This window comes from Rhipicephalus microplus, chromosome 6 (genome assembly GCF_043290135.1).
Source record: "Rhipicephalus microplus isolate Deutch F79 chromosome 6, USDA_Rmic, whole genome shotgun sequence".
Lineage (NCBI taxonomy): Eukaryota > Metazoa > Arthropoda > Arachnida > Ixodida > Ixodidae > Rhipicephalus > Rhipicephalus microplus.
Window position 1 is genome coordinate 132,396,701 of NC_134705.1, and position 25,213 is coordinate 132,421,913.

General features: G+C 45.2%; 1 protein-coding gene across 1 annotated transcript in view; it reads right to left on the reverse strand.

Moving 5' to 3' along the window:
* Positions 1–21,618, reverse strand: part of LOC142764951 (uncharacterized) — a 33,612-nt gene extending 11,994 nt beyond the window's left edge. The window contains exons 1-3 of the mRNA XM_075865488.1: positions 21,519–21,618; positions 17,199–17,343; positions 3,143–3,288 (exon numbers count right to left, since the gene is read on the reverse strand). Of these exons, the coding sequence (XP_075721603.1) occupies positions 3,143–3,288; positions 17,199–17,343; positions 21,519–21,561 (334 nt within the window). The 5' untranslated portion in view covers positions 21,562–21,618. The remainder of the gene's footprint in view (positions 1–3,142; positions 3,289–17,198; positions 17,344–21,518) is intronic.
* Positions 21,619–25,213: the final 3,595 nt, after the last annotated feature.

The window sequence follows — 25,213 nt, forward strand, 5'->3', positions numbered from 1 at the left end:
GAACACCGCATTCCACACGCCACACAAGTTCAGACTTGTCTGGACCCCTGGGAACGCCTCTCTCCCCGGTCATGCCTGCGCTCCTGCAGCTACCCGAGCACTCACTAACCGGGATCCCGAGGAAGAGCTGTCCAACCCAGATGAGGACACAAACACGGAACTTCTAGGATATCGAGACACTCAATTAGTATAGACGAGAAGGCATTCGGTACCCTCCACCACACCACACGCTCACACGAGAAGATGCAACTGCGGTGCGTCAACTGCAGCGAACAAATTTCCACACCTCTATTTCCTCCACATCCTCCATCCCACTTCTTACCCTGACAAATGCCCGGGCTGTGGAGCGGTACTAACGTTATTTCCCATAACGCTGGAATGTGAGCGTGCGCCTGCCAGGTGCTCTGCCCACTCCACTCCTATTCTTACCCTACAAGACTGGGAGGCCATGCTGCGTGATGAAAGCCCGAGTGGCCAGAGGGCGCTGGTGCGGCGGGCGCGAGACGTAGCAGCGGCTGTTGGAGCTCTGAACTGAGAGCCCCACCCAACATTTATCTATGATTGAATTGAAAAGCTTCTCTCTCTCTCTCTCTGTCTTGCACTGCGTGTCCTCTCATGCAAGAAGAGAGATGCACGCATCCATTCTGAGCCAGTCATTTGCTCCAGAGGGAGCGTGGTTACGATGGCGGGATGGATGAACAAGGCTGGAGCATTAGGAGCAAGCACCTAAAAGACTCCTTTTTGGCTTGAGAACGTGCTCAATATGTTGCAGGTGACCATGCTATTTATGGTTTTGCCTGCGTTAAGCCAAGCTACGATGGTATGCCACAGTCATAGTTCCTAAAAGGCTTCTCACTTAAAACTCGGAGGGTGCTTGAGCTTAGTCTTGATGAGTAAAACGCGATAGCATAATCCATCCCTCTGCGCATTGACTTCAATATAAGCCCAGCTTTGGTTCACGTGCATTTCCGAATCATCCGCATGAAAACGAATGCCTGTGCGCGTAACATTAGCAGTTTCAAGCTATCCTGTAATGCATTTTGCATGTAAAGCTGCGAAGACTTCATTACGCCATAATTCTACTTTTTGAGAACAAGCGAGCACAGTCATACGCAAGGCAGCCTGAGAGCCCACACAGCTGCTCACGTTGTTGATGCTTTTGCTGATGATGATTAGATATGCCTGCGCGCTCTGTGTGCCTTCGAAACACTTCTTTGCGTTACGCGTTAGTGTATCCGAAACACCCTTCTCCGCGTGATTCACTGCTTCTTATTCACGTAAGCCTTTCTAGATTTTTCGGTCACGGACAACACCCACTTTTCACTAGCAACCAACGACATGGACGCCGCCGCTGACACTACGCTGATAGCTAAACTTCTAAGGAAAGAGCTGCGTGATGCTATCGCGCTAAAAAAGAAAAGATCGTGCTCGCCTTTGAGTCGTTGCAAGCAAGCGCACAACGAATACAGTGAGTCGTTTAATAAGGCGAAAGCCTTCGATACTTCCCCAAATACGAAAGTCGGCGGTTCACGTCAGCAGCCTTCACACGAGTAATGCGAAATACCGCCATCGTGTGATGACATCATCACGACGTGTCATGTTACGAAAATTTGTGACGTCAGTATGTCATAACGTGACATCACTTGATGACGTCGACACATTAAGTGGTCGCTTGGTGAAACGTATACCTATCACGGAGGCCACGAAAAACAGTGTGAGGCCAGAAGGCCTCCAATTCATCCCATCTTGGAGGCAGCAGGAAACGAGGTTAGGCGCACAAAACTTTCACAAGATGGTGTAGGTGATCACTGAATCGACTCAGAAGCAAAACAAGATTACTTTCGCCTTAAAGTTGTCCCAGACGATTGCTTAAGAGGCTCCGGAAGCTATATTGATTACGAATGGATGATGTATGGATGAAAAACTTTTATTGGGGTCCTGAAGGATTCCACCCCCGTTTTATAGGGGTCGCGGGTTGCTCCATCTTGGGAAGGGGAGGCCTAGCCTCACCGCCGCATCGTGTGCCTTCTTGACAGCCTTGAGTTTTTGTATGAAAACAACAGTCGTGAGCTATACATAAAAGAAATTTTCAGAAAATTCTCAATTTTTTTGTAAAGAGGGGCACCTCCAGAGCATGTGGTTAAAGTGAGTGAGAACAACTTTATTATTGTCTAGTGCAGACGCTGAGTTTGCCACGCGTCACCCGGCTACTCCCACGCGGGGGCCGGCAGGTCTAGCCTGATGGCCCTGTCGCGGGCACACTGGACGGCCAGGATTTGGTCATGAAGTTCTGGGCTGTGCAGAAGCGCATCCCACTCGGGTTTGCTATAAGTCGGTCCAAGCGACCAGCACTCCCAGAGCATGTGTGCTAACGTAGCGGTCTGCCCGTAAGCGGCGCAGGTGGCATCGGGGGAATTTGTGAGGATAAATTGCATTTAGGTATGCTAACGACGGGTACGAATGGGTTTGAAGTAAGCGCAACGAGACGGCCTCTGCTATATTGAGTTTTGAATGTGGCATTGGGAATGCCCGCCTCTCCATGTAGTAATACTTGGTAATCTCGTTGTGTGTAGTAGGTGTGTCTAAAATCACTGCGATTGTGGCAGTCTGGACAACGTTCTGAAATGTCGGAGTAATGGCTATAGGTTACGAGGCTGGGTATGTTACCGTCTGAAGCATGCCAAGAAAGATTGCCTGTGGCCTATACAACTTTTCGTGTGGCAATGGAAAGGACCTACCTCCTAATTTATAGTGCTTTGTGATCTCGTTGAAGGTATTCAAAATGTCCCCAAAATGAAGGTTGAGGCTGATTCCTCTGTCTGAGAAGCACAAGACCCAGCGCGGTAAGTGAAGCATCGTGCCTTGGAGTGGGCTAGCTCGTTGACATCATTTAAAATATTAACTAACAAGTAATATTTATTTATTTAATTAAGTAAACAAAGTAACCTTCTGAAGACACGTTCTAGGTAACGAAATCGTCAGATGGTAGGACAGAGCAGCGAGCAGTAACACATAGGATAGCACCGTAGAAAAGGTTTTCTTCTTCGTAAGGCACACCCCCACTATCCATTGCTGCCGCAGTACAATTTATTTGTTCACCGTATACTTGCAAAGCGCACCTCTCAAGGTGGTGTTCACTCACCGTCACGGTACGAGCTCGACTTGAAGCAGCGTTCCATGATCTCCTTCTTAATGTCGTCCAGAAAGCGGTCGGCATAGCCCCGGGTCATGCCTCTCGTGCATCTCTGGACGTAATCACGGCTCCAGACCTGCGCCTCAGACTGGGACCTGCGTTGCGCGACCCGCCACACGATTGAAAAGACGATTGCTGTGTGGTTTTTACGGGCAATCTTGTTTTTTTTTTTTAAGCGTTTTCGATCGCAGAATGTAGTCCACGTGCAATGCAACTAAGATCCACCAGGAAGCCTGTGGTTGTGCGGTGTGTTTGAAGTGGTACGAAGACTTTCAACGATTGTTTCGACGCGAAAGCGTTAAACAGCTTGTTTCGTATAAATTAGTCGTGGGCGTCGTCAGTTTTCAGCGAGAAATTACCATCTTATGCGTGAGTGAAAAATCGAGAACAATGTGAATAAAATCCTGGGTCAGATTGGGGATCTAAGCCGGGTCGTTCTGTTCCGACTGGTGATCGCACCCAGGTCGTTTGCGTGGCAAACAAATATTTGACGACGCAACCACGTATATACTCGTGAATACAGTTAAAATAACTTCCTCTGCTTAGAGATGCAGTGAAAGTAACTTTCTTGCTTTACAAGTACACACGTCTTGCATACATGCTTCACAATACAACACCAAATTTTGCAGTAGTAATACATGGACAAGCGCCCATTGCCATTGAAAGAAGAACACAAACAGGAGGTAAAGGAAATGCGGGGATGTTAACCACTCTACAATGACCGGTGTGCTATCCAGCACTGAGGAAAGGAAAGAGCGCACAAACACCAAGTCCGTTGGCTTCAAAACATGTCGTTATTCTAATGCTTTCGTGGTTTAAAGCTGACAACCCATTACAAAAGGCACACACGTACGGCGGCTATTCCCTTAAGGCCATGTAATGGGTACATAGCAATTTTTTTAAGTACGCACTAAGAACATGATATCGCTGGTGCGTTCAACTCTTAAAGGTGAAGTTTTAGAATCCCCTAATTTTGTTTTGCAATCAGGGAAAGCTGTCCTCCTTACAGCAAGCGTACTTGCTATCACACAATAGCTAACGAACAATACAGATCTGTTGACTGCTATTTTTCGTTTTCATCTTTCTTTATATTTTGATTGGCTTACTATGAAGATAGGTCACTTAATGTGCTAGTCTTGCTTTTTTGTAATAAAATACTACTCGCGAAATGCAACAGATAGACCAAGGAATAAACAAGGCGTTTTTTTATACGTTGCGTAAGCAGATGTTAGGGTTTTTGTATATGGCCTGCTCCTCCTTTTCACAGATATTGAAATTCGTTAAAATCAGAGCAGAGAAAATAATTTTTGACAGAAGATAACCAACATAAATTTTATTTAATCATTGAAGTCATACAAATCGTCCACTCAAGTAGGAAGATGAAAACAATAGCGCATCCTTAAGCGTGACCTTTGAAATCTGAACGCGATAGCAAAATCCTCTCCATAGTGCGTACTTCAAGCAGTTGATGCACACTTTTTAGGGGTGAAGCTCCTTAAGCCATAAGTTGTGTGTCAACGATGTATGCAGTAGTAGTAGGAGGATGAGGAGGTAGCCAACTCTGGTTCAGTCCTTGTAATGTCTACTGGATTGCGTTACTTCTATATGACCAATATATGATGAAAATATGCGAGATAGCGGTGCTTGGAGTGTTTAGTAGATGAACGGACGGACGCACGGGTGCACGCACGGACAGATGCGTGGATGGATGCTTGGAAGGACGCAGGGAGAGTCGCGCGGACAGACGGATGGTCACACGGGTGAACGCATGAATGGACGCACTGACGGACGCACAGTTGGATGGTCGAATGGACGGACGGAAGCAAGAACAAACGGACAGACTGACGAACGCTTCGCCACACATCATCATGCACTGCGTGGATATGTTGTGATTCTTTATTGCATGAGGCTACTCGAGAAGTTTAAATTGTGGCTTAATGCAATGGACTCGATAAAGATTAAAGTGGCTTTTGTCAGAGAAACTTTCGCAAATGGCTGCATTCAGTGTAACAGATAGCATGGTTTGAAGCTCGAGCAATTATACGCGAGAGGTGATTTCGAACTTGCAATGGACGCTAGGGACACAGGGACGCCAGGGACCACTACGTGGTCGCCAGGGAATAGGGCGCCCTAATGCCTGCACCTTTTCTGAAGGGTTGCCGGCTGTAAACCACGAAGTCGTTATGTTAATCCCATGTTTTGATTCTCGATAGTAATGTATGCTTGTACCACACAATATTAATGCAATATTACAACTTGTTTTATGACACCCGTATACAGGATACGTGTGTTTGTAACGGATATGGTTGTTCTTCTTGCTGCATTTCTGAGAAGATGGAGTCAATTTCACACTGTTTTAAAGGAGTCGCGTAGCTGTGTGTTAGAACAACAGCTTACCACGCAAACGGCCTGAGTTAAATCCTCTATCAAACCCGAAACATTTTATTACTTTATTTGCATTTTTCTCAACATCTCGGTTCCAAACAAGGTTCTTTTTCGCTATCAGCCAACGACGCCTACGCTGACACCAACGCCAGAATTCCTGCTAAACGAGCTCTTTAACGCCTTAGCCACCGCGTACTGACCAGAGGTAGCTGCGTCACTCACACTGCCCCGTCTCAAAGTCTACGACATTCGCCATTTGGTGCACGCAGGAAATAGACGCGTGCGCCCATCCCCCGTGTATCCCGGCCACAATCCAATCCAATCCAATGCAGGGCGCGGGGCGCGCGCGTAACGTTCCATCTTCGTCAACGCCGTCTCAAAGTTCTTTTTTTTTTATTCGCTAGGCTATGTATTCTGGCACTGTAGTCATACTGGAAAACTAGACTGAACGGTGCCTATTGCGTTAAAACAACACACGCACACACACACAAACTATACTTAGAGTACACTTGAGCTCCTGTTTCAAAAGTGGTACGTGATAGCGTACCCAAGCCCCGTGTCCATCAGCTCGTCTATTGCTGGCCTGTCTTTGCTTTCAGGTCATGCCCATGATGCTCACGATGACGCAAGAAAACGAACTTGTGCTCGACACCTTGCCCGTTTCACACTATTCGGGGATGCCTACTGTACGGTTCCCACTCCACCATGATTTCTAAATGCGAGGCATTTCTTAGCGAACTTCGGTGATGTTGAGCGTATCTATCTATCTATCTATCTATCTATCTATCTATCTATCTATCTATCTATCTATCTATCTATCTATCTATCTAAGACTTTTAGCTCTCCTGGCCCTTTCGATAACTGTATCAATACGACACTTGGCGTGGCACAACATGACTGCATGGAGAACATATTTACTAGTCATAACATGAAAATCATGACATGTATGTCATTAATGTCATGATTTACATTTCAAGGTTCTGCAGCTCATGCGGTGGTTTCGTTCACATGCATGCATGTTGCAAAACTGGCATGGTATCGCATAGTCGCATGGCCATCACAATAGACAGACGCAAACATGGAAATCATGACATGCGTGTCATGTAACAACATGAGTACATGCCACACTCATTATGCGCTCACGGCCGTTTCGCTAGCGTCACATATACCGAATTTCGTGTTACGGTACGTAAATGGGTGACGAAGGTATGTGACTGGTGCAAACATGATAATCATGAGATGCATGTCATGTAACAACATGACTACGTCTCACACTCATGATGCACTCGCGGCTGTTTCGCTACCTTCACATATGCCAAAATTTGGAATTACGTCACGTGAATGAATGACGAAGGCATGTGACTGGTGGAAACATGATAATCATGAGAAGGGTGTCATGTACGAACATTAACACACGCCACACTCAAGGCGCCTATGCACTTCGACGTGAGCCGGCGCGCGTACGCGCTGGCGTTCGTTTTATCGCGTCACGCCGGCGATGCCAGGCCAGGTGCCGATATCCCCCTAGTAGAGATAGGTGGATCTGTCCACTGACCTTCATTGTGGATCTGTATGCCGTATACTTGCAGGTACGCGCCACGCTGCGTTGCATTAGAGAGTTTTAGTACTGCGTACGCTGCGTACGTGGCGGCGTTGCGTACGTAAGGACGCCACATTCTGCGTAGTGCGCATGCGCAGACCGCAACGCACACGTATCGCATTACGTACGCAGCCGCTACGTACGCACGCATGAGATGCGTGCGTGCGTACGTATGAGGTGATCGCGACGCTCTCGAACAAGTTCGCGACAGCGCGAGACTTCGTTTTGCAAAATGGTGGCATCGAAGGCAAGCACCGACCGTCTCTGTGGCTTAAAATATGGCCATAATCTGGCTATAACACTTGCATTGGCTCACGTTGGCTGTCAACAACACGTGCTTCTATTCTGATATACCAGATGGCGCAACACGCTTCACGCTCGTTACGTACGCGGGTACTACGGCGTACTAAAAGGCGATTAGTGGCAAACGACTCCACGTAACGCAAGGCGCTTGCGTGATGCGTACGTAGCACTTTTCCGCAGTACTAAACCTCTCTATTGACGCATGCGCGTTTGAGCGCACACGACGTCCCTCCGTCACGAAGAGAGGCAGACGCGGTGCTGTCTAAGTAACGTCGTCGGCGTGAAATGTAGCATGTCGCATTTCACGCTGGTTGCCAACGGGCCGCGCTGACAGACGCTGGTCGCGCCGGTCGCGCCTGGCGTCACACTAGAGAGTGCTCGCATTTTGCTAGCGTGGCGTCGCTGCGCCCAACCTGCGCGTGCGTCAACGTTGCGTCGAAGTATATTGGGCCCTTCATGACACACTCGCCGCCGTCGCGCCACACGTACCAAATTTGGTGTCACGGGAAGTGAATAGACGACGAAGGTAAATGACACGTCCAAATATGATCATCATAATATGGATTTCATGTAAAACATGGCTTCATGCTACGCTCATAGCACGCTCACGGCCGTTACGCTAGCTATACCAAAGTTGGTCATCAGGTGACGTTAATAAATGACGAACGTGAATGAAACGCCCAAACATGATAATCATGCCATGGAAGTTATGTACGGCATAATATACCTCCACCTCTTAACGGTGTGCTGATTTTAAGGAAACCTATCACCCTTCCTCATTTGTGCTTCGCATATCCTCGATTCCCCCTGTACGTGGGAGCTGCTAATTTTTTTTTCTTCGAAGCAGCTTCAAGCAATAGCATAGATGTCATTATGACGCAGCGAGCCTGCACTAGGTTCCAACTCGAGTGAAATGCTTTTAAGTTATGCACTGCTCAGCGAACTTCGGCGACTAAGAGCGCACCTATCTATCTATTTATCTAGCCGCCTATCACTTCTAGATTTCCTGGCCGTTTCGACAATGGTAAAGTTACCAAAATTGGTATGCAAAAACATGACGGTAGGGCGAGCATAAGTGACTGGTCATAACATGAAAATTATGACACGTATGTCATGAATATCGTGGCTTACATTTCATTGTCTTGGTGCTCTTACAGTGGTTTCGTTCCCATGACATACTGCGAAACTGGTATGGTATGACATGGCTGCATGGCGAAAATCAGTGACAGACCCAAACATGGAAATCATGGCATGCCTGTTATATAAGTCACGACTAGACGCCACGCTCATGGCGCTGTCGCGGTCACTTCGCTGGCTTCATATATACCAAATTTGGTATTACGTGACGTAAATTGATGACAAAGGTAACTGGTGCAAACATGATAATCATGATAAGCACGTCATGTGTGAACATTACATGCCATGCTCTCGCGACCGTTTCGCTAGCTTCACATATACAAAACTTGGTATTACGTGTCACGTACGGACGACGAAAGTAAATTGCACGTCCGAACATGATAATCATGGCATGCGTGTCATGTAAAGCATGATTACATGCTACGCTCATAATGCGCTCGCGGTCGTTTCGCGAGCTTCGCATATATCATATTTGGTGTTACGTGTCGTCAATAGATGACGAAGGTATACGACTAGTTAAAACATGATAATCATTACATGTGTGTCATGTAAGTGCATGACAGCATAGCACGCTTATGATGCGCTCATGGCCGTTTCGCTAGCTTCACATGTACGAAATGGGGTATGACTTGACGCGAATGGACGACGTCTAAACACACTAATCATCACATGTATGTGATTTAAAACATTACTACATGCTATGCTCATAGCGCGCTTGCGGCCGTTTTGCTCGTTCCACATATACCAAACTTGGTATCACGTGCGTGAATAGACGACGAAAGTAACTGGCATGTCTAAACATGATAATCATGTCATGTATGTCAAGTAAGATACAACGTTCACCTCGTAACGTTGGGCTGATTTCAATGACATAACGACCTTCATTAGTGTTTCGCATGTCATCGATTCCCACTGTACGCGGGATCTGCCATTTTTAAAGACGATAGTCTTTCTTGGGGACCTTCCGCGCAAACGTTTTGGTATGTCTGTCTGAACATTTTTCTGTTTGTCCACTCTTAATGGCACCAGGCACTTGAAACGGCCGATCCCATCCACAGCACCCACCAATGTTGCTTAAGGTTTAGCGTTCATACTTGTGCAATTGTCAATTAAAAAGCAATTATTGCGCATATCTGGGGCAGCATAACAACACGTATATATTCTGCATGTGCGTATTTTACTAGAAAAGCCATACGTGAGTGATTTTAAATACCGTAGCGCTTATCACGCGCCGCTGACCATGCAACGCTTGCACGGAAAGGCGAGTCTTTCTAACGCTTTGCTAAGACGAGACGGTGGTGGCATCTACCCGTCACCTTGCGTTCTACACCTTATCACCTAGGAGACGGGCGCACACACCCGTCCCAAAGCCACGCGCTTCGTTTTCCGAGAAAACAGCCAGATGGCGCTCATGTCTCACTTGTGACGTGACTTGGTGCGCTCGTTCGACTCCACTGCACGCTCGAGGCACTCTAACGCAGTGCCTCCAGAATACCATCCACCGATTTTTTTGCGCAGAACATCAAATAAATGTTTTGTTCACTCTCTCCACACGCAAGACTGTCGTACGACATTTGCAGATTAACATGCAGATACGGGGCCAATTTTCAGTTTGTATCTTTCTCAAATGTTTTGTTCGCAGACAACGTCAATTCTTAAGATACTATCACCACCACTGCTACTGACGCCGATAGCCATAATTTTTTCTCAATTTCAAAGGACTTTATACACTCACCTTTCTATTTAACCATTGTCATTGATTACACTTTTTCCTCCCATCTGCCCTCCCTCGGTGTAGAGTAGCAGGCTAGAGCATGTTATCGCTCCCGCCGACCACTCTGCTTTTCTGTAAATAAGCCTCTCTCTCTCTCTATCTGTGTGTGTGCGTGTTCGTGTGCGTGCGAGCGTGTGTGTGTGTGTGTGTGTGTGTGTGTGTGTGTGTGTGTGTGCGTGTACGTGTGTGTGTGTGTGTGTGTGTGTGTGTGTGTGTGTGTGTGTGTGTGTGTGTGTGTGTGTGTGTGTGTGTGTGTGCGTGTGTGTGTGTGTCGCAATAACAGGAAAAGCTCTGCCGCGAAATTTTTATATGGTAAGATGACACTAGAGGTGACGTCCAGTCCAGTAACAACATTGACAGTGGCGAGTCCTCTCAACACGCTTGTTTCTGTAATATCATACTTTCCTTAAATTTTGCTATCACGCACCGGCCCTTCTAGATGTAGATCACGCGTTCTAAATTGTGTATATAGCAAAAGTGTTTGACGATTAAGAGTACTTCTTATTCTACCATGAGAGTGCAGAAAGCCATACCGTAAAATCTTCTTGATCGGTATGCTTTGTTTGAAGAAATGTTCGACGACTTAAAGTACAAGGTAGTCTACTATAGGAGGGCTGAAAGCCGTCCCTCGGGCCCCGCCACGGTGGTCTAGTGACTAAGGTACTCGGCTGCTGACCAGCCGGTCGCGGGATCAAATCCCAGCTGTGGGGGCTGCTTTTCCGGTAGAGGCGGAAATATTGTAGGCCCGTGTACTCAGATTTCGCTGCACGTTAAAGAACCCCAGGTGGTCGAAATTTCCGGAGCCCTCCACTACGGTGTCTCTGATAATCATATGGTGGTTTTGGGCCGTTAAACCCCACGAATGAATCAATAAAGCCGTAACTCGGGTCTCACACTTGGCAAGGGGTGTGTGTGTGTGTAGACGAAGTGGTTCACGATTTAGAGTCAGAACAACAAAATGATCTCACAATTGAAGGGATGTATAGTTCAAGCAAATGGTTCAGAGAGGCGCCCCAAGACAGTGAATTCTTATCTGAAAGCAACCCGAAGCTGATGAAATCCGCGTGCTTGGGTGTTTTATTCGTCAAAGGCACAAAATTGAGACTACCCAGGGACCAAGTGGGCTGAATGGTTAATCGGGTATCCAATGAAAAAAAAAAAAAAGTCCCGCCTCCCCGAAGGGAATCGTGAGGAAATGCGAAGGAATCGCGTAGCATCCATAACGGCGTTTCGTGCGTGATAAATGTAGAGTTTCATACAATAACGCCTAAAGGAGAATCTGGCGGCGCATTCGTGTACCCACATTGTAATTATGGGAAGTACAGGCTTCGAACGGGATCGCATTTACCAGTGAACGTTCTACGGATCTTTTTCTACAGTTTCAGTTTCGTTCTTTGCGTAGAGTGGGCAAGGGGGTGGGTGTAAAGGACTGTAGCTGCACCTTTGTTGTTCAAAGAAGCTGAAAACTGCTAGGCCTCTCAATTTACTGCAACGCTGGAGCTGTATAAGTAGTGTTTGACAGTTTAAGAGATGCGTCACTTACTCACCGCTGCACATAGATGTAGGGTCCCATGCTAGTGCAGGATATTACATTGAGTTCACATTGTTGTTAAGGCGTCTTGCCAAAACTCGGTGAAATCAACTGCAAAACGACGCTGACGTGAAGTAGATGCACCGCCACGCTTTTTTTACTCGACTTTACAACAACACAAGAGGTGCGCTGGGGGCAGACCACTTGAACAGATGCACCTGGCATCGCAGCCGACAAAACGTCAAGCATTTCTCACCTAATACTGTTCTGTTATTTCCATAAATAGATATTGCATACTTTTTAGGGCAAAACAACGATGTTTATTTTGAAATATTGGAAAGAATAATTCATTATACCTTGATGCCAAATCAGAAACGCAATGGCAGAGCAATGCATATTCTGATGGTTACATTTGTCCAGGTTTCACATTTACGGCCTAGACACAAAAACGTTTTGCAATAAACTTTGCATAAAATGAAATGAAACAAGTTTCAATTAAACATATCTCCATATCACTTTGCTTTACACTCACCAAACAACCGTTGTGAATTGCAAAAACGTGATCCATTCGAAGCAGATCCGAAGCCTGTTCTTTCCATAATTCCTATAGGGGTACAAGCGCCCCTGAAGAATCCCGCGTTGACACTAGCGCCAGATTCCCCTCTATGTATTATTGTATGAAACTATATGGTGAGAACCCAGCGTTAAAAGAACGTTTTTTGTCTGTTACACCGAGCAGTCAATGGCACGGTTCACTGCACGTCGCGTTTCAGGGGCGAAGCTCCTTAAAGGGGTACTGACACAAAAAAATTTGGCCTCGCGTTTATCTGCTGCAATGCGTTGCTGTAGGGCTGTTAGTCTTGACACGACCCAGTGTTTGCTGCAGCACGCAAAAGATAAATAATTACAGACCCCTCATTATCGACCAGTTTGAGTTTCGGTTTCAGAAAATTGCAAAAACTAGGTGAACTGTCACCACCTAGCGTGGGCAACTCTTGACCACGTCAGCATAAGGAACTGTGACGCACTTCCGCACGATCCGCAACTAGAATTACTTTCGAATAGTAAACGGTACTGGAATGTCGCCAAACACTAAACTTTCTAAGCGTGTGCCACCAAGAAATATATACTTCGGGAACTAACTCGGCAAAAGAAAAATGGCGACTATGACGTCATCATAATTTGTTTTATTGACCGCAGCATGGTGTCGTGAGGGAAGTTGGGGGTCCCCTCGGGGTCACCTCCGAGGGTGTCTATAGCGCTATGGAGTCGGTCGCTCACGCAAACTTCAAAATTAATTTAAAATACCTTTCAATTGCTATATTCGCTGTTGATATCTTGCAGATGGTATGCGAATGTTCATGAGAATTGGCCCCACAGGATTTCTCGGCCCCGAAATTTTGTGTCAGTACCCCTTTAAGCCGTAAGTCGCGCTTTCGCGATGTATATAGTAATCGTCGTCGTAGTAGGTAGCCACCTCTATGGCCGGACTAGGCACGCACGCACTCTGTTGAATTTAGGAGAAAACCCGCGCAAGGTAATCATAAATAAGAAGATTGTTGTTTCTGGTGAAATAACCTACAGAGGTGAGTATCGTTAATTTATACTCTAATAAAGTTTTCCTTCAACTTCACGCCTACTAAAGCAAAAATAGTAAAAGCAGGACCGTGCTTTGAGGACTATTTGACCAGAAAACGGCCAAGTTAAGCTCGCTGGGTGTAAGCTGTAAACACAAGGGCTGGGCCCTTAGAGTAATATCACTGTTTTAAGGTTGACAAATGAAAAGTTGCCTAGACAAACGAGGGGGGGGGGGGGGGACCATGGCTTCTCTATTTTCAGTCATGCGTCGGGATAGATTAGACGCCAGCATGTCTATTAAAAATCCTGTTTGATCACAACAAGAATGGGCAATATCTGTTGAATTCACGGAACAACGCTTCTATTACATTTTCTCGGTAGGTGAAATGGCTGGTGTCCAAGGGTGATGCGCAGTGCGCCGTGTACCGCACTTGCGCAAATATGATCATGAGAAAATAAACGTTTATTTCTACAGCGAAGCTGCATGTGGCTGGGTTCAGTGTCAACAAAAAGTTGAGGGCAACATAATGAGACGAGAAGCACAACTGCTAGCAGGCCTGGTAAAAACATGTGCGGTAAATACCGGTTAAGACCATGCTCGAAGCGTCAAGAGCAATAGGCAAGATTGGCAAGACACTGCATTTCGCCTGAAGGAGAATTCGTGAAAAAAAAAAGAAAGTGCATTGCTGCTGAAATGCCTAACACTTTAAAGGTGCGTACGATAAAGTCAGAATGGACATTCTTAGGACTCATTTAAAATTTAGTTCCTAGCTGTGGTCAGCTATGGATTGAAATTTTGTGCCACCCCTGTGCCATATGCTAAGCAGCGTCGCTGGTCATGATTTTCACAGGGTGGAACAGCTCGCACATTTTTTTAACAGCAAAGCTGTTCTTGGTCGAGTGCAAGGAGGGTTAAGAAAATTGACGGCAAATCCACGAGGTGAATGACGATGAGATTGGGCGAAGCTCCTGGAAGCAATACCATGAAATTTTCGTCTGTTTTCGCCTGGCGATATGCGCGCTTCCTCGCCGCTTTCTATTGACGAACGTTTTCAAGATCTGATTCGCGACGTTGTCGGGCTGCCTCGGCCTCTCGTTCCCGTACGAGAGTATCCTGCTGACGCTGACGTGCCGCTGCAGCATCTTGTTCACGTACGGCGGAATCTTGCCGACGCTGCCTTGCTGATGCGGCTTCTTGTTGCCGTACAGCAGAATCTTGGCGGCGACGTCGCGCAGCTTCCCGGCGCGCTTCTGCCTCGCGTGCTCTCACTTCAGGGTCCTGTCTGAGAGCCCACGCCGCCACTGCCCGGCGCGCCCACCTTTCGGCATCCTTATCCATACGAGCACACACCGACGGCAACGAGCATCGACACTTACAAACCTGTATCGATATGGTTTTGATTATAAAACCGTTGCTTTAGAAAACACCTGGCGTCTTTCGTTAAGCAGCTGGCGTCTTCTTTTTTGTTTCGCTTAAGAAACATCTGGCGTCTTTTCGTTGTCCTTTTAGAAAACATCTGACATCTTCCGTTGGTTTACTTCATCAATCAACGGCGTTTCGAAGAAAAAATTTTTATTGTTTAATCACGCACAGGAGAAATCTCACCAGGCACTACATTGTAGGTAAACAATGGCTGCTACTGGAAATGAGAGACAGCAGAAGTCAGCTTTTAACACTTCTACTTCTACTATCGTTTCATACTAGAACATGCCAATGGCTGCTAATGGGAAATGAGAGACGGAAGAATTCGGCTTTTAGTTAACGCGCACGCTGCGATTTTTTTTATTGTTCAACAACGCACAGAAGAAATCTCCCTCCGGCACCACCTTGAAGGTCAAAATGTAAGACTGGTTACACACTAGTACTACTACTACGAGGCACGAATGGGTGTTGCTATAAGGAGCTTCGCCCCTAAAAAAACTTAATCCTCTTTCGTCGAGTGTTTCATGTGACACAGGTGTGTGTTACATACATTGAGTCAAACCAAATACTCAGAACTGCTCCATTAAATATGAAGGCAGCAGTGAGCTTAACTAACGGGTATCTGCCACAGAAATCTGTGTGGCCTGTCCGAAAGCTGCCATTATCATAGATGCACATGTGCTACGAAAATCATGCGCGAGTCTTCGTCACCTCCACTGAAAAGGAACAACTCAGCCCAACAAATGGCGTGTGCGTTACCACAGTCACACCCCTATCGCGTGATACTTCGTGGTTATGATAAGTGGTGGTTATACTACCACCTCAAAGCTTAACAAAGGATCTTCAATTAGGAGCTAGGCAAGACGCATCTGAAAGGCTCACAAGATATATGAATGCGATAGCCTGTTGAAGAAAAGGATGCCAGCTTCGCTGTGTCATCAATGTCCGCGATGCGGCGCTGGTTTAACACTTTTCAAAAGGCTTGGTATACACGTATAAATAGTGCTCCTATCTACGCTGCTTTGAAGTGCATACAGAAGCATTCGCCCCGTACTTGAGGTCACGTGATTGGTAGAAATGACACGATGATAAATCCCTCTCTTCAGCGTTTGTCATTACACTCTTTGCAGTACAGAAGACATCTAAATTATGTCGCGTGACGTCCTCTGGTGCTGCGGTACTGTTTGTGATTCTATCTGCGTTACTCTTTATAACATCAGTAAACGTGGCACGAAAATCAGTCATATTTATCGATTCACAGTCCGCTGCAGCGTCGCTTGAAAGTGATGTAAAAACTTCTTTAAAAACTTCGCTTTTATATGAGACCCTATGATAACAGTCAAAAGTAACAACAATGAACCACGTGATCGAATTTCAATAAATATAAAGCCACTGCAGTATTCCAGGACACACTGCAGCCGACACCACATCAAATAGGGCCCACAATAACGATGAAACAATTGCCCTCAAAATTTCACACATTGAAATCCATCTACTCCTGAGACAGATAGCCTGTAGCGTATTCAAAGACAACAGGTTCAGTAAAAAGTCGGAAAGTACGGACTCATATCTTATTGACTATTGCTTAAAACTTAGGATTCTATCATAGCTGCGGTAAATTGGAAAATTTGAGATGTTAGTTGACTGCTTACGGCTTGGTACAGCGTTTACACCACACTTCCTACACAGAATACAGCGTGCGTCTAGTACAAACTGTTCCTGCCACCACCTTGACGAAGGTGTACATCACCTGCTTCTGGAGTGCCCAAAATATGGAACAAAAAAATGTATTACGAGCAAGTTTGCAACCTTTATATAGGGGGTCCTTCAGAGTGAAAAAAATACTAGGCCCATGGTCAACTGCAGGTCTTCAGAAATAAGCAGCTGTCGCCTTCAAGAAGTTTCTTGAAGATTGAAATATTTTATAGCAACATTCATCTACTGTATGGAATGCCGCCTTTTCCTTCATACCATAGAAAATGTGTAATATTGAGATAGTATGTCTGATTTGTGTAATCATTTGTCTATGTGCGAATTTACCTTGTCTGTGTGGAACTTTGTACATATGAACCTATTAGACGTATCTGAACTGTCATGTGATGTTTCACTGTCCTGTATTTTCACATAGTTTTACTCTCTTGCATTTATGCCCTTATTGTTTTTTCTTACGACATATTTTGTCTGCTAAGTGAGAAGCAGTAGCCGGTGCTACCGTTATGGCACCAACGGTCTTCTATTTGATCAGTTCAATAATGAAAAAAAAAAGTTACGTACCTGCAGAAATCTTCCCGGCCAGCGTCCGTTTCCGGTACCGTGTTTCCCGTGGCGAACAAAAACAGGCCAGCGGCGCAGTTGTCCAAAGAACGGATGTAGCACTTGTCACACGAGGGGGGTAATGCCGTGCACTTGGCGACGAGCGCTGCATACGCCCAATCAAAGAACGAAAGTAGCAAAAAATTAATGCAACAAGCTGAGCTATAGTTGCTAATGTATTGTAAAATAGCGCGTAAAAAAACATCTATACGGAACAAGCGCCCGACGTGTTGTCTCTTGGTGTGTTCACATGTTTTTTTTTTTCGCGCTCTTTTACATTGTAAAGGAAAGTTATGTAAGCCCTGCACTAATGGTGTCAAGTCTTGTGGAAGTGTGGAGATGGGCAGCCTTCTTTTTTTTTTCCATTTGGTTTGCTCTTTCTTTCTTTTTCTCTTCTCCAGCTTTCTGTCTTTAGTTCACTACTTCTTTATATTCACTCTTACTTTAATGCCTATTCTTTTCTCTTTATTTCTCTCCTTTTTTATTTCTCGCTTGACTAGTTTTTTTTGCCATTTTTATATGAACTTCTGCCTGCTTTACGCCAAGTGGCGACAGTGCATTACAGTCTGGGCCCACAAAGTGCTTCCTATTTAGCAAGAGAGCATGCAAGGAGACCAACTATATAGGTGTCCCGCGGCTCGCCCGAACTGAGGTTTATGCAATGGTATGACCCACTGAATAGTGTCGTCTTCTCGCGGAGACATTTGTGTAGCACTACTTCTTTAATATACGTCTTCGATTGTGACGTGCTAATTTGTCTTATATATCACAGGTTTAAGTTTTCATTTAATTTACTGTTTTTTTACAAGAAAGTTTCCGTGATATCTTAAATGATGGCGACATTTTTTTTCTTGATATACAAACAACAGCCAAGCGCAGGGTGCAATGAAAATTTAGTGGGATTGTCGTCGAACGCCGGGATTGTTGTCGTCGAGCCCCCCAACCAGAACCTTGGCTCTATCAATATTTTTTTATTTAAGAACTCATCTTCCAAACCGCTTCGAGTGGGTCATTTTATGGTACTTGTTAATGCGAACTTGCACGCATACGTATATTTTGCATGCCTTCTATCCTATAGGCAAGGAGTAGGTAGGCACTGCAGGTCATCTCAACGAGGAGAGGCAGAGCACGCCGACTAAGGAATACAATACCGTTCAAACAAACACAGCAACAAATGCCATGGGACATTTACAAACAACTTAAAGCAAAAGTCGGTACGCGCAGCCAGATAGTTCGCATAACATATGCATTGGTACGTCACAGCGTACGGAATTTTTCAGAACAAAAATGTACCATCAAAAATCATCTGCGATAGGAAAAGGTGGGAAAATATGAGGAAAAAAATGGCATGGAGGTTAACCAGTCTATAGGTAGCCGGTTTGCTACCCTGCGCATGGGAGGGGGATGGGGAGAAGAAAAAATAGAGAGGAGAGAGAGAAGAGAAATAGACACAGCACATTAAGCAGCACACGCGCGCACACTCAGTCATAGTCCAGTCTTGTCTTTCACGGTGTGTGACATTGCTGTGCTGTTACAGCCGCTTGTTCAAGCCCATGTTGCGTAGGAATTTCAACAGTGCTTTGTTGTCGGTGCACGCAAGAACGGACGCCAGTGACTGTTTCTGGATTTCATAAAATGGACAGATGCACATGATGTGGTGTAGCGTTTGTCCCTAGCAAGTGGATAGTCACCAGCAATTGCAATTGTTGCCTTGTTGACGTACATCTGGGCAGATTAAGGCACACTCTCAGTGCTTGGGCTTGAACTGCCTGTAGAACACGAACATTGGTCTTGCAGGTATTGCTTAGCACGGGCAAGCTATATCTCAGGAAACCGAGAAACAGGGCTCGGTGAAGTTCCATAATTGCGCCTACTGACATCCCCCACGTCTTTCCTGCCGGGAACTTGAACAATCAGGAAATAGTGGTCAGGCGCTTCTTCATAAAGGCCACATGCGGACTCCAACAGAGGTCCCTATCACTAATGATGCCTAGAAACCGGTGGCTTCTGGCGTACGAAATTGATCGCCCACTGATTGAGATGGCGTAAGTGGTCCTTTCTATGCGAGTGAAGGCCTCCAGCATGCTTTTTTCTGGTGATATACGATAGGGATGTGCATTATACATTGCTAGTTTTTTAAAGTAGCACAATTTACGCTGAGGGTAACATTTGAGCAACGCTGATTGTTTTTCAAGTGATTCTGAGGTGTTTTCTTGACAATGCGGAAATAGCCAAGAATCGGCAGATAGGTAAATTGCACCGTGGACTTCCCTATGCCCTGCTACCCTGCCCTTCCCCAGTACAAGGTAGAAAACTGGAACTTATTTTCTTATTAACCTTCCAGCCTTCCTCTCTGTCTCTCTCTCTCTCTCTCTGTATCCATTGAGTAAAGCATCTTAAGATCTGCAAATATTTCATTTAGGTTTCAAGGAACGCAAACAACAAGGACAATGAACGCAATAGTATGGGGATTATTTTTTTCGGAGAGCTCCAACTTCACCAGCAATATTGTATTGAGTGCACTGCAGCTTCAGCATCATCTAGTGAAATGTTTTTAAACGGTATCGAACAAAACATGTATAATATAATGTAGTGACAACAAAGAAAACAGAAGCTGCTGAAGACCCTTTCTCTAATAATTTTTTTGAGATATATTGTCCTAAAACCAAGATATTGTTATGAGAGATGCCGCAACGGAGGGATTTCGTATTTCCGACCACCTGGGTTCTTCCAGTAGGCACCTAAATCTGAAAAAAAGGGCCCCAAACATCTTCGCTTCCGCTGAAAAGTCTTGTTTTTTTTCAATTTCTTTTAAAGAAGATTTGATTTGACACAATGCAATTAACTAAGTGTAATATACAAACTTACACAAAAACTTATTTTGGTAATCAGGCGTCCGGAATAATAGTGCGATTCATACCGATATTCTGGTGGTTACAGCTTTGTATTAAAAAAAAGTGTGTTCCACGCTCGCCATCTTAGCTGCCAGTGGCGCTGACGAACGCTCCCTCACATATATGCACATCATTAATTGATGAAGTCTACGAGAGGAGGACCACTTCTGTAGATGTAGATGCAGCGCCTCATTCGGAAGTTGCAGTTTTGGTCAATGACGGCTGTGAGTTGTAGTGTCAAAAACTTTAATCTCTTCACCTTCATATGAGTCCTTTTAAAGTGCCTCATTCGAAGGTTGCAAGTTTGGTATATGACGGCTACAAGTTGTGCTTTCAAAATTTTATTTTATTCGCCTTCATATGAGACCTTGTAAAGTAAAGGAGTATTTTCAATGCATTTATACGGTCTCATATGTAAATGAATAAACTAAAGTTTTTTATTTTTTTTAAACACAAGCAATAGCCGCCATGCGCCAAACTTGCAGTTTCCGAATGAGGCGCTGCATCTACTGAGCTACAGAGGTAGTCGTCCTCCCGTAGACTTCATCGAGAATATATGGGGCATATAAGTCTGGGAGTGTTAGTCAGCGCCTCTAATAGCTAGGAAGGCGAGCGTGGAACATAGTTTATTTTTATATAAGAGTGGGACACCAAAACGTTGTTGTGAATTGCGCTATTATTCCTGACGCATTATTACGGAAATTGGTTTTTGTGTAAGTTTATAGGTTACATCTCGTTAATTTCATTATGTGCCACAAAATCAGTGATAAAAGGTAGACTATATACCTGCGAAAATATTATCAGCTACTTACACTAATGAAACTCAACCACCTTTAGTTACGCTGTCGGTCAAGGAAAATTCGATAGCATTCTGTGTGGTCTATAAAAACCGTTCTTGGCACCACCATTCGGAAACAAGCAACGATGGAGATGTAGTTTCAAGAAATACGATAAAGCTCTGAATTTCCCGAGCAGACCAGTACTAACTAATGATTTCTCGTGTCATGTGAGGTCACTCTAGTATTCTGTTATATTAAAGCTTTCGTATTAGACTGACGCTGTTTATGCAAAACGCACAGAGTAAATGGCACTAGCGTGCCTTCTAACAAGGCGCTTTGGGCCATCTTAGCGAGGTCTTGCTTGATTGCACTCTATTCTGACTCCCATCATGGCAGGCATGTGATTCTTTTTTTTTTGTCGCAATGCGGTTCCTCCTAAAAAACTCTCGAACTGTTTTCCAAGCACAACTTCACTGTCTCCACGTCTCCGCTGTGGCACATTGGCTACAATGCTCGTTTGTTCGCTCAGAGGGTGCGTGTTTTATACCGGCCATGTAGGCAGCATTTTCAAGAGAATATTTAGAGACACTTAAAAGAAGGATGCTTACCAATGAGTAGCAAGCTGCGGGTCATAGCTCGACGCTCGGCCATTTTCGGTTCCCACGAGAACGGCAAATGTGATGCTTCGACACGAATTCTTCTCTGAACGATGAACTGGCGTCGACGTATCGTCAGGATCGACTACAGGTGCGTTTATATATAAGGTCACCAAAGGCGGACCAATAAAAAGCCAGCCAAGAGAGTCTGTAACGTGGAAGCTCTCACTTTTCCAATGGACGTGTAATGAGCTTCGCCTTACGCCGCTCAGTGCCATTCACGGAAAGGCAGATATTATTTCATTTTTATTTATTTCCTGTACCTCAGTTTCGCTTTCTATTTCACGCGGGCGCGCTTTCAACGGTGTAGCACGGGACGTGCTCGCTTGCTGAAAGTGAAAAGCACACGCGCCTTTGTCCTCCTGTTCGTGCAACTTCTGTCATCTCGACTCAAGTTTCGTAGAATGGCATCGCTGCGCTGTTTCCAAGAGGAGCTCAAAACGGTATCGCATCTAGAGCCTGCAGAATACAAAATAGAACAAAAGCAATACATATGGCGACGGCGAAAAATGCTGCTTTCAACGTTTGTATTCTGGAAAAATAGTTAACCATGCCAAGCTGGCTAGGCTGTGAGGAAATCTCACTTACATGAAGCGCGAGCGAACTAATCCCGAGGCTGCGCTGGGTACAGTTGTTGAGACCAAGTGATTGTTGAGATCAAGTCGTTGAGAACAAGCAGTCGTTGAGACCAAGTGACAGCCTTCAAGTGCTTCGGCAAAACTATCGCTTCCGACGTCGTTTTCAACACCGTGAGATTGTGTAAACAAAACAGTGGCCGAATGAAAATATTGCTGTTTGTTTTCTTGTTTCCGAAACGAAGGCAGGAGATCGCAATAGAATGGGAGTATTATAACGCTGTGATCACTAGAGCTCTCACCTCATCACAACGAGAACAAAGAGTAGAGGCAACAATAAGAGCCACACATTTAAAAAATATATTAATTCAAGTGGCTCCACAAGTGCGATTAAAAACACTGCGAAAAAATTGTTGTTGAAGAGCAAGAATGGTTCCGCGAACGAGGGTATTAGTGGCGAACATTGCAGGAACACACGCAACGATTGCGAATTGTACCTTCTCGTGTACTAAAATATTTTCAAAAATGATTCTTAAAGGAAATATTATTTGCTAACATTGCTTTGTAACATAAAAAATAACTTCTTGATTGATATGTAGGGTTTAACGTCCGAAAACCACCATACAATTATGAGAGGCGCTGTAGTGGAGGGCTCCGGAAATTCTGACCACCTTGGGTTTCTTAACGTGCACCTAAATCTGAGCACACGGGCCTACAACATTTCCGCTTCCATCGGATGTGCAGCCGAGGCAGCCGGGATTCGATCCCGCGACCTGCGGGTCAGCAGCCGAGTATCTGACTGATATGTAGGGTTTAACGTCCCAGAACCACCATATGATTATGAGAGACGCCGTTGTGGAGGGCTCCGGAAATTTCGACCACCTGGGGTTCTTTAACGTGCACCCAAATCTGAGCACGCGGGCCTACAACATGCCCCGCCGCGGTGGTCTAGTGGCTAAGGTACTCGGCTGCTGATCCGCAGGTCGCGGGTTCAAATCCCGGCTGTGGCGGCTGCATTTCCGATGGAGGCGGAAATGTTGTAGGCCCGTGTGCTCAGATTTGGGTGCACGTTAAAGAACCCCAGGTGGTCAAAATTTCCGGAGCCCTCCTCTACGGCGTCTCTCATAATCATATGGTGGTTTTGGGACGTTAAACCCCACAAATCTTTTCTAATCGGGCCTACAACATTCCCGCCTCCATCGGAAATGCAGCCGCCACAGCCGGGATTTGATCCGGCGACCTGCGGGTCAGCAGCCGAGTACCTTAGCCACTAGACCACCGTGGCGGGGCTGCAGCTGAGTATCTTAGGCGCTAGACCACCGCGGCGGTGCAAAGAAAAAAAGTTTAACTTGTAAAGTTGAAGTATAATTAGGCCTAGCAAATCGCGTGTTGCGCGAGGTGCTCAGAGCCGTTCACTCTTATCGGCACACCAGCCGCCAAAGTTGATATCTGCTGTTCACCCTTGGATCAAGTGTGAACCATACACTGGCTGACGAGGGCGCAAATTTAAATTGACGATGAGCAGTTCTGTAACCGCTGTGAAACCTGCTCAAGGAATCATGTTTGAAAACGTCGATGCAGGCCGCACAAAGATTACATTGCTAGTTTGTCTTTGTGCCTAATAGTGTCACTATTACACGAGTGCTTTCGGAGCAGTTGCTTGTAAAAATAATTTCCAGACATTCTTGGTGAGCCCCCATCATGAGCGAAAAAAAAAGGGTATAGATGCATGTTTTTTCAAAGTATATTTCGTAACATCACTCGTACTAACCGGTACCTTTTCTTGCCCAATCTTGCTTACGTCTCACCCCGTCCTGATTATGCCTACAAGATCAAGAAGATGAGATGTAGAACGAACACCTTCAGGATGGGGTTTTTTTTTTCTTTCAGAACAATTCGTGAGTGGGACAAATTGCCTAGCAACATTATCTCTGTTGCCTTGTCACGGTGGTCTAGTGGCTAAGGCACTCGGCTGCTGACCTGCAGGTGGCAGGATTGAATCCCAGCTTTGGAGGCTGCATTTCCGATGGAGGCGGAAATGTTGTAGGCCCGTGTGCTCAGGTTTGGGTGCACGTTAAAGAACCCCAGGTGGTCGAAATTCCCGGAGCCCTACACTTCGGCGTCTCTCTTATCCATATGGGGGTTTCGAGACGTTAAATCCCACAACTCAATCAATAAACATTGTCTCTGTTATCTCCCCTGAAGTGTCTGCTTCACCTTTGCAGAACTTGCATTGTGAATAGTCCTCGTGATTTTCTATGCGATGTTTGCTCGTGAGCTTTAGCGCTCAATATGTTGTGCTGTTTCGCGTTTTCTTTGTGCATTTGGCTACTTACTGCTGTACAGTATTTGAACAACTTGCTTTTGATTGGACTTGTGAGTGTTGTACCCCCCTCCCCTTTTCCATGCAATGCCAAAAAGCGCTCTGGGCATTGTAATAAAAACTTGCAAAGCAGAATTATTGGCAGGCTTTATCACGGATGCCGCTTCTGACCAATGAAACCCGAATGTTTGTTTGTAGCCGAAAAAAAAGTTGAAATTCAAAGGGGGCTCATTTTATTTGTTAGACATGATAAAAATGATAACTAACAGACAATGATTCCAAGAAAAGTATAGATCTTAATAGTAGTAATTGTAATATAAACATGACAATTACTGCTTATAGCATCCCCTATACTTTCCCTAGCATCATTGTCTGTTAGTTGTCATTTCTCGCAGGAACTAATTTTCATAACTCCTCCATATTTTGCCGATTATTTTTACCCCATACATTCCTACATTTGGACCACTTTTCTGAAGACATCGCAACTACTAACAATCAACAAATTTGTAATCAGATTAACATTGTGTTATTGAAGCTTGCACGTTATGTTACAATTGCTTATCACTTACATTTTGATCATACTTGTACTTACGAAATAAAAAGTCATAATGTTGGAAATAAGGAAACGTTCCCGTTGTTGTTTCATTGTTGCAATCGCTACCTTTACGGACGCCCAACGACAACCACTATTGCGCGTTAGTAAAAAAAGCACATAATGGTTGAGAAGGTCTCATATTCACGCGATTTTC